At 42.2% G+C, this 12,447-nt stretch overlaps 1 protein-coding gene across 1 annotated transcript in view; it reads left to right on the forward strand.

Annotated features, from left to right (window-relative positions):
• The window catches only part of RYR3 (ryanodine receptor 3), a 479,789-nt gene that overhangs the window by 354,296 nt on the left and 113,046 nt on the right, over positions 1-12,447 (forward strand). Inside the window, exons 44-46 of the mRNA XM_033107698.1 lie at positions 5,328-5,508; positions 6,829-6,937; positions 9,704-9,824. Of these exons, the coding sequence (XP_032963589.1) occupies positions 5,328-5,508; positions 6,829-6,937; positions 9,704-9,824 (411 nt within the window). The remainder of the gene's footprint in view (positions 1-5,327; positions 5,509-6,828; positions 6,938-9,703; positions 9,825-12,447) is intronic.

Below are 12,447 nucleotides of genomic sequence, written 5' to 3' on the forward strand. Positions count from 1 at the left end.
CTGACATAGTAAAGCATGGCAAAACCTGCTTCATCGACATTATTCACACAAAATGGCAGTATTATGAGCCTCGTGCTCATCACAAGTTGATTTTCATCAGCTCGATAAGAATGCCTATATTTAATGGGTGGGCTCTAGTCTATCTGAGCACCTCAGCTCTGATTCCAGGCTTTAGTATCACGAAAGTTTTATTTCACATATTCATGAAAAAACCATAGACCCAAAAATTCTAGATCCATGGACATAATTGTAAAATGATTCTGATATTCAATACTGGTCTCCAAAATGCTTGGGTTACTGTGTCAGTCCACCCTGAAAGATTTTCATTTAGTCCCTTGGCTTCCAGTTCCACCTGTATGCTGATCATCCACCAAATGTACATTTCCATCCTTTTCCTCTTCCCTAAGCCCCAGACTTGTGTATCCAGTGGCCTACTTGATGTTTCCACTTGGCAGTTGAACCAGGCATCTCAAATTTTGTACATCTTGTGGCTGAATTTTAATTATCTATCCCACACCTGTACTTCTTGAGGATCCCCCTCTCCCTTACTAGCACAACCAACTTTGCAGATATTCAGATCAAATCTTAGATGGCATCCTTGATTCAACCTTTTTCCTTATCGCTACATTCAATCCATCAAAAATTCTGTTGATTCAATGTCTAGAAGATATCTGAAATTCATCTACTTCTGTTCACCTCCACTGGCCACATCCTACACCAAGATGTCATTATCTTTCACTTGGATGACTACAGTTGCTATAGGATTGACTATACAGATGACTATAGGATTGGTTTCCTTGCTTATATTCTCAGCCCTATATCAATCAGCCTCTGCTGCACAAAAAATAACTTCATAATCTCAGTGGCATAGACTAACAAGCGTTATTTCTTGCTCACTTAGCTGCAAGTTGGCTGGGGAACTCTGCTGCAGGTCTGTGGATCTGTTTGGGGTGGCTCTGTTCACTTGTCTCATTCTGGTGTCCAGGCTTGACTGTCTTCTTCACTACTTGTCCTCTGTTCCTGGATCAGCGACTAACATGTAATAAAGTCTCAATGAATGGTTGAATTAATGAGCAAATTGGCAAACAATCCCTGGAATGTTCTCTGTGCTGTCACGGTAGTTTATCGACATATTCTCAGTTCCCTTCCCAGGTTAGAAGGCACTAAGGAGGAGATCCTATGTCCTGACCTCTTGCAATAACTTGTTTATACTGGTTGGCTACCACCATGTTAAGGTTGGCTCTTACCCAAAAAGAGGTATGGAGTCCTGGCCATCACCTCTGCCTTGTAGTTCTCTAACTTAACTAAATGAGAGTATCTGTAGACTCATTCAGGCTGGGCTCCCAGTGCTCTCCCTATTGCACTAGGACTGGACTGGGAATATGTTCATTTCCTTAGGATTAATTGAAATCTGAGAAATTAGTCTCTTGGAAACAGAGGCTAACAATTGATCCAGTAATGTAGTGATGGATAGTCACCCTCAGCTTTCCATCCAATCCTTTCATGCATCTATTGAGTCTCAATGGAGTCTATTTCTTTATTCAGAAAATATTTTGAATGCCTGTTATATGCCAGATGTTAACAAGATGCTTGAGCATACAGGGTTAGATAATTCAGACGTAGGCCCTGTTCTTATTAAATATACAGCCTAGTGAAAAAAACCGACACACACAGATACAAGATTCATTGCTTATACTTGTGTTCAAACGCTTCAAGGAAAAGGACAATGTGTTTGAGAGGACCAGGTTCTTCGGGACTTCTAAGTTGAAGCTCATCCAAAAGGATGAAGTGGAGTTACCTAGGTCAAAGGTTTATGTCAAGGGAATGGGAAGGAAAAGAGCATTCCAGGCAAAGGACCTTAAAACATGGACTGTAGGTAGAATAGAGAAAGAAAAGCAATGGGCTGAAAGTAAAATCATTTCATCCCTACTAATAGTCCCTGTGGTGAAAATGACAGCTTCAGGGTAAAATGGGGCCGAATCATTCCATTTCCTTCAGACTTCTCAGGAATGTGGAAAAGAAAATAGTAATTTGAAGACAGTGTTGAGAGCCTTTGAGGAAAGGTGCTGTGAACATTCACACTGTTATTAAGCTCATTATTCATTTTCCGAACTCAAGCAAAAGCATTGTTGTAAGCCCTTGGGCAAAAGTAATTTACCTCAGATCTCTCTCCCCCTTGAAAAATGCCCTCAGGGTCAACATTCAGCTTCCCTACAGTGGATTTGGTTGACAGTGCAGCCTGCTGAGCTACAGGTAATTAAGAGGAGAATGTTCTCTCTCTTCTAATCATGCCAGTCCCTGTACCTGTGAAGCCTTTGGAAATTCTTTTCATGGTCCCCTCTCTAATTGACAGCAGTGATTGTACCTCCGTTCCTTCCTCTTGCAGCGTGCCCTCTGTATCCCCGACAAATCAGTAATCAAGGAATGGCTTCTGGGTTAGTTGGTGGAGCCAACTTAATTAGCTGAGGTCTGAAGACCTGAGCTTCAGATAAAATAAGGCTAATGTGGCAAATAAATTTTCAATAGCACACTCAGTATAGAACTCATAGTCTGGGTTTCCAATTCTGTTGCATACCGTGGCCCATGTCCCATCAAACTCCATGACGCATGGCTGTGGGAAGCGCTAAGTTGAATTCAGCATGCTGGTAAAGACTCTGGCTGACCCACAAGAGTTTCCATCCTGAGAACTGAAAGAATCAGAGCGCAATATTTAAATAAGCTGATTAACAGGTTTTTTTAACACTTAAAATTTCAAAGTTTTAGCTTCATTATCCTCAAAATGAACAATGAGAAATAATAGGGTGGGTATATGTGCTGCATGGTAAGTTTGGGGGACCAAAAATATTTGAAAGCAGTTAACTATGAGTTTGTAACTAAGGATATTTGCTTGCAAGTATGTTGATTCTCCTGGTGTTTTTCTTTAAGTAGCCCTCCTGTGATTAATGTCTGTCAGGTATAAATGTTAGGATCAGCTTATAGGAAAGCATGGCGGAGGACTTGGCATCGGCACTTTATCTGAGCTCTTCTACAAACTGCACAGTGTCATTCAGCCTCTCGTTGGTTTCTCTTTTCATCAGTTCTTTCTACTGCACCATTATTGTGATTTATTTTACCCTTTTACCATCTCCTGAGAATTTTCCTGACATGGATGTTGGTTTAATAAAAACGAGTTCTTTTTTGATGTTATGTATTAGATGAAACTTGAAGAAAACCTTCCTTACAAAAACTGTAGTCTTGAAGGATTGAACTATAAAGCAGTGAAGGCATACTGATGGGCTGTTTAAATGCAGTTTAAGAAAAATTCTTCTGAATCAAGTACACAATTCTAAAACTTAAAGAGGTATATATGTACAATCTTGAATTTTACCTGCAATGCAAACGGCCACGTGATATAAAAAGGGTATCAGGGGGCCAACCCCTAGACCAGGACGACGGCTGTGATATATGGTAGGCTCTCCAGGGCTGTGAGACAAATCGAATGTGTTCGAGTATGAGTTTGGTGAGAGATGAGCACAAGTTTTAAGCATTTGGATAGCGAGCTCAGCTCCTCTGAACCTCCAGATGTGACGGGAGAAATCTCTGCATACAGGTTAGACCAATATACTCACTCTAACACTAGAAGAGGCATGACTATCTATCTTAACAGGGCAAATAAAGCCCAGTGAGATTATTCAGTGTGCATACTTACACAGCGATTTGCTAAAAAGCTGGACTGAAAAGCCAGATTTTCTGGGTTCCCATTCTAATGCTCTACTCACAACACTCCTAAGTCGATTTCATTAAAATTTTTATTAAACAGACCTTAAACTCCTGTGATGGTTTTAAAATACGTCTGTAAATTCATCAGTGCTCCTCCCTCCTAAAAGTGGAGTCTCATTCTTCTGTTGAGTGTGAACTGGACACAGTTAATCCCTTCTAATGAATAGGATGTGGGCGAAGTGATGATATGTGACAGAATTGTAAAAGGCATTGCAGCTTCTGCCTTAGTCCCTCTCTTGGAGCATTTGCTCTGTGGGAATCCAGATGCCGTGCCACGAGAACCCCCAAGCAGCCCTATGGGGAGGTCTACATGGTGAGGAACAGAGACCTCCTGCCAACAGCCACGTGAGTGTGGAAGCTGATTCTCCACATCCAGTCAAGCCTTCAGAAGACTGCCCCTTGTCAACATTTTGGCTGCAATTTCAAGGGAGGTCCCAAGCCAGGACCACCTAGCTTAGTCACTCCCAAATTCCTGACCTACAGAAACTGTGAGATAATAAGTATTGATTTTGCCTGTGAAGATTTGAGGTAATTTTTTATGCAAGCATAAGTAATGAATACAAAAGTATATCTCAAATATAAGTGCAACCTCTATTATAGATCTCAGTCCTCCAAGAAATATCTAATGATTTTGTGGAAGAGTTTTTCTTCAGGCTTCATCCAAAGTGCAACATCAAAATAGTCCTATTTGTGAGTCTTGGTCGAGAGATAACTTCTCAGACACAAATTCAGCTTTTATCTGAGACAGAAGGTGTGTTTTATGAAGTTGATTGAATAGCTGTAAAACTGCTTTTGACTCTGAGTATTAGCTCTGAGAGGCACTGGCTGTCTCTCTCTACATGTGACAGTTCCACTGCTCAATCTCTTCATTTCTCAGGAAATGAGATCCTGTCTTAGTTGTCTATGGTTCTTCCAAAGAGAAATACCAGGAGAATACAATTCTCCAATATTTAGCTTCCCACAGAGTTATTTTAGGAATAACTAAGACAGCTTTACCAAGTAGGTTTTCATCTGGAGAAATGATTTCAGAAATGCTCTGAGGTCCATCCACACAAACCTGATTGTTCTGGAGTAGGTATTAGACTATGAGAATATAGCTCAGGAGCTAAGGTGTCACTTCACCAGATGTTAATTGAGGTTTGAGTTACCATTCTACCTCCTCTCCAAAAAGGAAGGAAATATCTTTTAAGCTCCCCCTCATGGAGTTAATAAAGATATAAAGTATTTTATTCTCTAAGTCACCTGTGAATTAACCAATAATCAGTGGAAGACTTGGTAGTGTATTTTTTGCCCTTTGAGGACCTAAATATCGTTAAGTAATATGAACAGCACAAATTCCTGAACTGAGAAATAAGATTCTGATTTATATGGGTTAGTCATAATACTTCAACTAAACAGATTCTGACCCAAATTAGCAAAGCTCACCTCTGTCCCCATTCGTGTTACCTCCTAATCTTAAGAGTGAGTGACCAGCTGAGTCAAGCGCTATTCTCCCAGCCTCATCAATTAGAAATAAATTCTGGGGTTGTCCTTTCCAATGAGAAGGAAATAATGCCTCTTTTTCTTAGGTGAAAGTGTCGAAGAAAATGCTAGTGTCGTGGTCAAGCTGCTCATCAGACGCCCCGAGTGCTTCGGCCCGGCCCTGCGGGGTGAAGGCGGGAACGGTCTGCTGGCAGCCATGCAAGGTGCCATTAAGATCTCTGAGAACCCAGCCCTCGACCTCCCCTCTCAGGGATACAAGAGAGAAGTGTAAGTGAATGAAATGGCCTTCTGGCACGGATGTGATTGGCGAGCTCCCAAATATTGTCTGTACATGGACTGTTCAAGAATTGTCAATAACTTCCCCCTGACAGAGAAGGCACAGGTGATTCACAGTTGTGCTGAAAACATTTTCAATCACTTTGTCAAGCACGTTGTTGTCTTGACTCTCCCAGTAAGCCTAGCAATCAATATCACCTTCACCCCCTTTCACTTTCCCTACTCCAGTTAGACGACTTGGCAAAATCAAGAAGCTGGCAAGCTCTTTTAGCAGCACTGCGCCCCCTACAACATGCCACGGGAAGAAGCTGTATAGAGGCTAAAAGACCTGGACCAGCAAGGTCATGGTCACTGGCTAACTCCAGCCTGTTCCCTTCAGCATCTTAAACCTTGGTATCTCATCTCATACCTCACTTTTATTATAAAAAGCGATAGTACTCTCCACTTCCTCTTTGGAAAGTGTTTTGGTTTAATTCCTCAGGTTAAAAAGAGCTGCAGGATATGAAAAATCACAGCATTACTAATCTTGGTATTGAAAAGTTAAGGTGATAGTTGATGAATTAGTGGATTGCCTTGTGCCTTTCCTTTCGTTATGTCTTATGACCATTTCCCTTTCTTTTATCACAGCCTTAGACTAGACCCCAGAATCTAGATAATGGGTATAACTCAACAGAGGTAACTCTCCAGTGGATTGGCTTTTTTGTTTGTTTTGGGGTTTTGTTTTTCTTTAGTTTGGGGTTGTGTGTGTGTGTGTGTGTGTGTGTGTGTGTGTGTCTGTGTGTGTGTGTTTCTTTATTTGTCCTGGCAGGTGATCTAGTAGAGCTAGAAAGAACCTAAAACATAAGCTGTCCCAACTTCCTCATGTAACATAAGAAAAATACTGAGGCCCAGGGTCGCACAGCTTGTTAGCAACCGAGCCAGGACATGGTCTTAGCCCTCCTGACTCCTTGTCCAATGTGCCTTCCATGTATATTCAGGAAGAAAAGGGGAGTGAATGGTTGGTAGGAGCTGTGGGGATTGCGGTATCTCTCCACGAGTATGTATGGTCTAAATGATCAGCTGATGTCAGAACTTGGCCTTAATGTTCATGAGCCCCTAGGAATGTCATGGACAAATACTTAGGTCCTTTGAACTTAGTGACTAAAACCACCTGGTTGACTTCTGGAGAGAGGGCAGGGATCCAAGGGGAAGGACGCCTGATGCCCAGGATGAGCAGGGTAAGTATTTCCAAATCAAGCAGCTCGTGTCTAATGACATGGCCATCCCTGCCAGGCTTTCTCACACCTCCCTGTGTTGGTTCTTTCTCAGCAGCACGGAGGACGGTGAAGATGAAGAAGAGATCGTGCACATGGGCAATGCAATTATGTCATTTTACTCGGCTCTTATAGATCTCCTGGGCCGCTGTGCTCCTGAAATGCACGTAAGTGATAGTGGTCCCAGAGAGCAACTTTGAGGGCGTGAGCCAAAAGCACTTCTATTCTTCTATTTCCCGAATGTAGTTTCTTCTTCTGTCTCTGGCTTTCGCTGACTTGCCTTTCTCTCCTTTCCTTTTAGCTAACATTTAAAGTTGTTTCCATATCTGATACCTGATTCCACAGCTTTCTAAGGAATGTGTGTGTGTGTGTGTGTGTGTGTGTGTGTGTGTGTGTGTTACGTGTTGTTGAGTCAGCTCCAATTCCTGGAGCCCTTCTGACTGAGTGACGTACACAGAGCCCGGCTCAGCTCCTGTAGACTCCTGCCTATGGCGTCTTTTACGAAAGCAGTCCATCTCGTATCTGGTCTTCCTCTTTTCCTTCTGTCTTCTATGTTTCCCAGCGTTATTGTCCTTTCCAAGGAACCCGGCCTTCTCCTGATGTGCCTGAAGTAGGGCTAAGGAATAACTCCTAGGCAAATCCCTGTATTATGTGATTTCTCTGTGGTACCAGTTGGGCACATATTCTGTTTCAAAGTCCCCCCAAAATTGTGACCCCTATGCCTCAATTTGGTCAAAATGTGACCAACTTGGTTATGGCCATCAGGCTACTCCACATGGAAAATCCTTTTTTCTTGATGACCATGGCGTTAGGTACCAAAAAGTAGTCTCTTCCCATGGTTCGTGTTTGATTATTTCCCAGTGGGAAGCTTTGCAGCCATACTGAAAAGAATGCGTGTATTTTTATGGGATGTCTTCTCAGACTTCCAGTATTGACCTAAAAAGTTGTGTTCTTCCTCTTCCCTTTTTCTCCTCTGCTGGGAGTTGTGAGTGACCTTATTTCACATAAGGCTTCACATCGTAAGTGAAAGGAAATAACTGCTTTTTACATAAAACAGAAAAGATAGTCTTTTAAATTAAAAAAAAATAATACTTGGTAATTATTTTGTAAAAAACTGCTTGATTTGCTCATTCAGGGCTCTGGCGCCTGCCTGCCTCGCTCTGCAGTGCTCACTGCATTTGGATTATTCCAGAGCATCTCCCAAAAGCACCTGGAATGCAGATTGAGCTGATATAAACAGTGGTATCTGATGCTGATGAGGTGGTGTATCTGGTCACTGAAAGTTAATAGCGGGTGTCTTATACTTTTTAATTCTAATGTAAAAGCCATTAAAATAGTGGCTTTCAAACTTTTTGACCAAAACAATTTGTTTTGACCATGGTAAGAAATATCATTTACTTTGCCACCTCGTATACCAGAAACAAAATTTACCCTTACTACAGATACTGCACTCTAATTTTTTTTTCTATTCTATACTAATCTATTGCATGCTCTTGAGTGCTAGTCACAACCCACTAACTTGATTGTACAACCCACTCATTGGTCATGACCTGTAGTTTAGCAACTGCATTAAAGCATCTACTCTTATGTTTCTTCCAGTCTGTCGTAGTCTTTCCTAATACCCAATCTAGCCTGTTTTCAAATCCATTGACAAGCGTTTAGGGAAACTATTCCAATATGGAAGAACCTAGATCAAAAGCACTACAGATAGAAGAAAGTCTAAATCTTGGTAAGATATCAGAATGCTTAGGATTCTAGTTCCAACTGTGAACAAGCAGCCTTACCCGCATAGGTGCATTTTTCTATTTCTGCACCTTTACACAAATGAAGGAAGCTTGAAAGGGAGCCAGGGAACTACGAGGGTGTTCCACACCCTTGGGAGGAGGGGAATCCGTTCCCCTGATCACCTGTCATCACTGCAGAAAGCAAGTTACACAGTTTGCTTACCCTCAGGAAGATAGCAGCACGGGATGGCTAAGCCATCAGAGCCCCACCTGGGAAGGAGTGTCTTCCTTACTGCCCCTCGGGTCCAACACATCACATGTCACACATCACACGTCACACATCACATGTCTCACATCACATCTCACACACACACACACACACCCTTTGCAGAACCTCTCCCCTGGACGCCTGCTCTGTGAGTGGTGGTGAGAGGGAAGATGCCATCATCACTGACCCTCTACCCACAGGAGTGAGAGGTGACAGCCAGGGTGAATGCACAGGCATTCTTTCCCTGGGACCTCCGAGCATCATGTCCCAGCGTGCCATCCAGCTGTCCTGGGGGTAGATTCGATCCTGAGCTAGTGGCTACGGGCCTGTGCCCAGAAGCATACCTGCTGTGCCCACGTGCGGGAGGATGTGCCCCCTTACTCACAGGGTGGCCCATTCATAGCTATAGGGATCACGTTATGCATCCCAGAATAACTCCACCGAGACGCTCAAATTCTCCAGGACATTCTCTACATCCCTCTTGCCTACCCCGGTCCCAGTATTAATCAAACTTTTAGGAAGCTGAAATTCATAAACCTTTCTACAGTTAGCAGAATTCTTGATCCTGGAATTATAGCTACATCGTCAAGGCTTCTGTCATGGCCGCTGAGAGCTCCCAGTATTGCAGTCACACTGAGAGTCACCAACAGGCTTCCCCTATGCTGCCGAGACGTGACACGATGACTGCATGACCGTTGTAATCACAGCAAAGGAATCAAATGCCTCCTTGGCATGAATTATTCCCTTGGTAGCACCACTTTGAGAAAATCAAGAGAAAACTCCTCTCTTTCCCCATGGCCTTAAGTGTCTATGGCAATTAGGGAAATTTAGGAGTGTACTCACCCCTTAAAGAGAACCATTTCATCAGCAGAGATCTGGAGGTGGGGTGGCGTGGGGGTGTGACGGTTTCCTTTACCTTATTCTCCACCCCTGCGTTGCAGCTTATCCAGGCAGGAAAGGGGGAAGCCATCCGGATCAGGTCGATCCTGCGCTCCCTCGTCCCCACCGAGGACTTGGTTGGGATCATCAGCATCCCCTTGAAACTGCCCTCCCTGAATAAAGGTAAGAGAAGCGGCTGAAGGCTGTGCTGCAGTCTCCCCAGGGGCCACTCTCTCAGGGTCGGGACTCTGTCCACCAGCTCATGCTCCTTCCAGGCTAGTACGGCAGGCAGGCAGCAAGGGGAAGGTCTTGTCCTTTTTCTGGTGAAGAGTTCTCTCCTCCTGGCTCCAGCCAGCTGCTCTCTCCTCTGCTCCCGTGTCACAGACTCCCGTCCCCTACGTCCCATCGATATGGACTGTCCAGCCCTCACAGTCCTCCGAACAGTCTAAGCTCTGGAAGGAGGCTAATGGGATGGGAACAGTGGAAGCTCTCACCATGGCCTGCCTTCTCCTGCGCCGCTATGTCCCCCAGATTGTACAGCCAGCTGGGGCAACAGACAGGTAGGGCCTGACACAGGCTCCCTTCTGCCACAGTCCTGTGTGCCTGGTGGCCATGGATCATAAACAGTCTTTCCCCCAATGCCACTTGTGACATTTGGCATCAGTCAATGTTAATTTTGCAAAACCTCTACACTCCCAGAAGCGTTCAGTTTCTCCGTGTCACTCCACCTGCTATCCAGGCGGTTTCACTGAGGCAGATGGAGGAATTGAAAAGATAGCATGACTCTGACTGTTACAGTGTTTCCTGAATTGGTGTTCTGCGGAACATTTTTGGAGAAGATATTAATTGGTGCACAAGGGGTTTGGAGTCAAATAAGTTTGGAAATGCTATGCAATGTATCACATTTTGTTCTAGCTTTACTGACATATAACTGCTATAGAATATTTATGTAAGTTTAAGGTATACAATGTGATGATTCAGTACGCACAAATATTGCAAAATGTTTAACACATTAATGTTAGTTAACACATTCTTCACATAATTACCATTTTTGTTGTTCTTCTTATGGTGAGAACATTTAAGTTCTACTCTGCTAGCAACTTTCAAGTATATAACACAGTATTGTTAATGGTCATCATCGTGCCACACATTACATCCACAGAACTGATTCATCTTACACCAAAGTTTGTACTCTCTGACCAACAGCTTCCCATTTCTCCCACCTCTCCCAGCCCCTGGTAACCACCAATCTACTCTGTTTCTATAAGTTCAATGTTTTTAGGTTCCACATATAAGTGAGATGACAGTATTTGTCTTTCTCTGTCTGAGGTATTTCATTTAGCATAATGCCCTCAAGCTCCATCCATATTTTTGCAAGATTTCCTTCTTTTTTATGGCTGAATAATGTTCCATAGTGTGTGTGTATCACACTTCCTTTATCCATTCATTAATCAGCGGACACTTAGACTGTTTCTATGTCTTGGCTATTGTGAATAATGCCACAATGAACGTAGCGGTGCAGATATCTCCTCCAGAGAGTAATTTCATTTCCTTCAGATATATACCCAGAAGTGGAATTGCTGGGTCATATGGTAGATCTGCTTTTAATTTTTAAAGGAACCTCCATACTGTTTTCCATAGTGGCTGCACCCAGTTTGCAGTCCCACCAATAATGCACGAAAGTTTCCTTTTCCTCCTCACCAGCATTTGTTATCGTTTGTCTTTCTTATAATAGTCATTCTGACAGGTGTGAGGTGATCTCCTTGTGATTTTGGTTTGCATTTCCTGATGATTAGTGATGTTGAGCACCATTTTGTGTACTTATTGGTCATTTTTCTGTCTTCTTTGGGAAAATGTCTATTCAGGTCCTTTGCCTATCTTTTAATTAGATTATTTGCTTTTTCGCTGTTGAGTTGTTTGAGTTCCATATATATTTTGGATATTATCTCCTTGTCAGATACATGGTATGCAAATATTTTCTCCTATTCCATAAGTTGCCTTTGTTTTGTTGATTGTTTCCTTTGTTATGCAGAAGCATTTTTGCATAAGATTGATGTAGTCCCACGTGTCAATTTTTGCTTGTATTGCTTAACGTCATATCCAAAAAATCATTGCCAAGACCAATGTCAAGGAGCTTACCCAGTGTTTTCTTCTAGGAGTTTTCTGTTTTAGGTCTTATGTTTCCTTAACTTCTATTGAGTTAATTTTTGTGAATGGTGTAATATAGGGGTTCATTTCATTCTTTTGCATATGAATATCAGTTTTTCCAGCACCATTTATTGAAGATACTATCCTTTGTCCTTTGAGTATTCTTGGCTTCCTCGTCAAATATTATTTGACTGGATATATGTGGGTTTATTTCTGGGCTCTTAATTCTATTCCATTGATCCATTGTGTCTGTTTTTATTCCAGTACTATACTGTTTTGATTACTCTAGCTTTGTAATATAGTTTGAAATCAGGAAGTGTGATGCCTCCAACTTTGTTCTTTCACAAGATTGCTTTGGCTATTCAGGGTCTTTTGTGATACCATACAAATTTTAGAATTGTTTTTCTATTTCTGTTAAAAATGATATTGGAATTTTGTAGGGATTGCATTGACTCTATAGATGGCTTTGGGTAGTATGGACATTTAAACAATATTAACTTGTCAGGTCCATGAATACAGGTTTTCTTTCCATTTATTCATGTTTTCTTCAGTTTCTTTCATCAGCGTCTTATAGTTTTGGGTGTAAAATATTTCACTTACTTAGTTAAATTTATTTCTAGATATTTTATTGGTTTTGATACTTTTGGAACTAAAAGTA

The sequence above is a fragment of the Rhinolophus ferrumequinum genome, chromosome 6 (assembly GCF_004115265.2).
Source record: "Rhinolophus ferrumequinum isolate MPI-CBG mRhiFer1 chromosome 6, mRhiFer1_v1.p, whole genome shotgun sequence".
NCBI classification, from domain to species: domain Eukaryota; kingdom Metazoa; phylum Chordata; class Mammalia; order Chiroptera; family Rhinolophidae; genus Rhinolophus; species Rhinolophus ferrumequinum.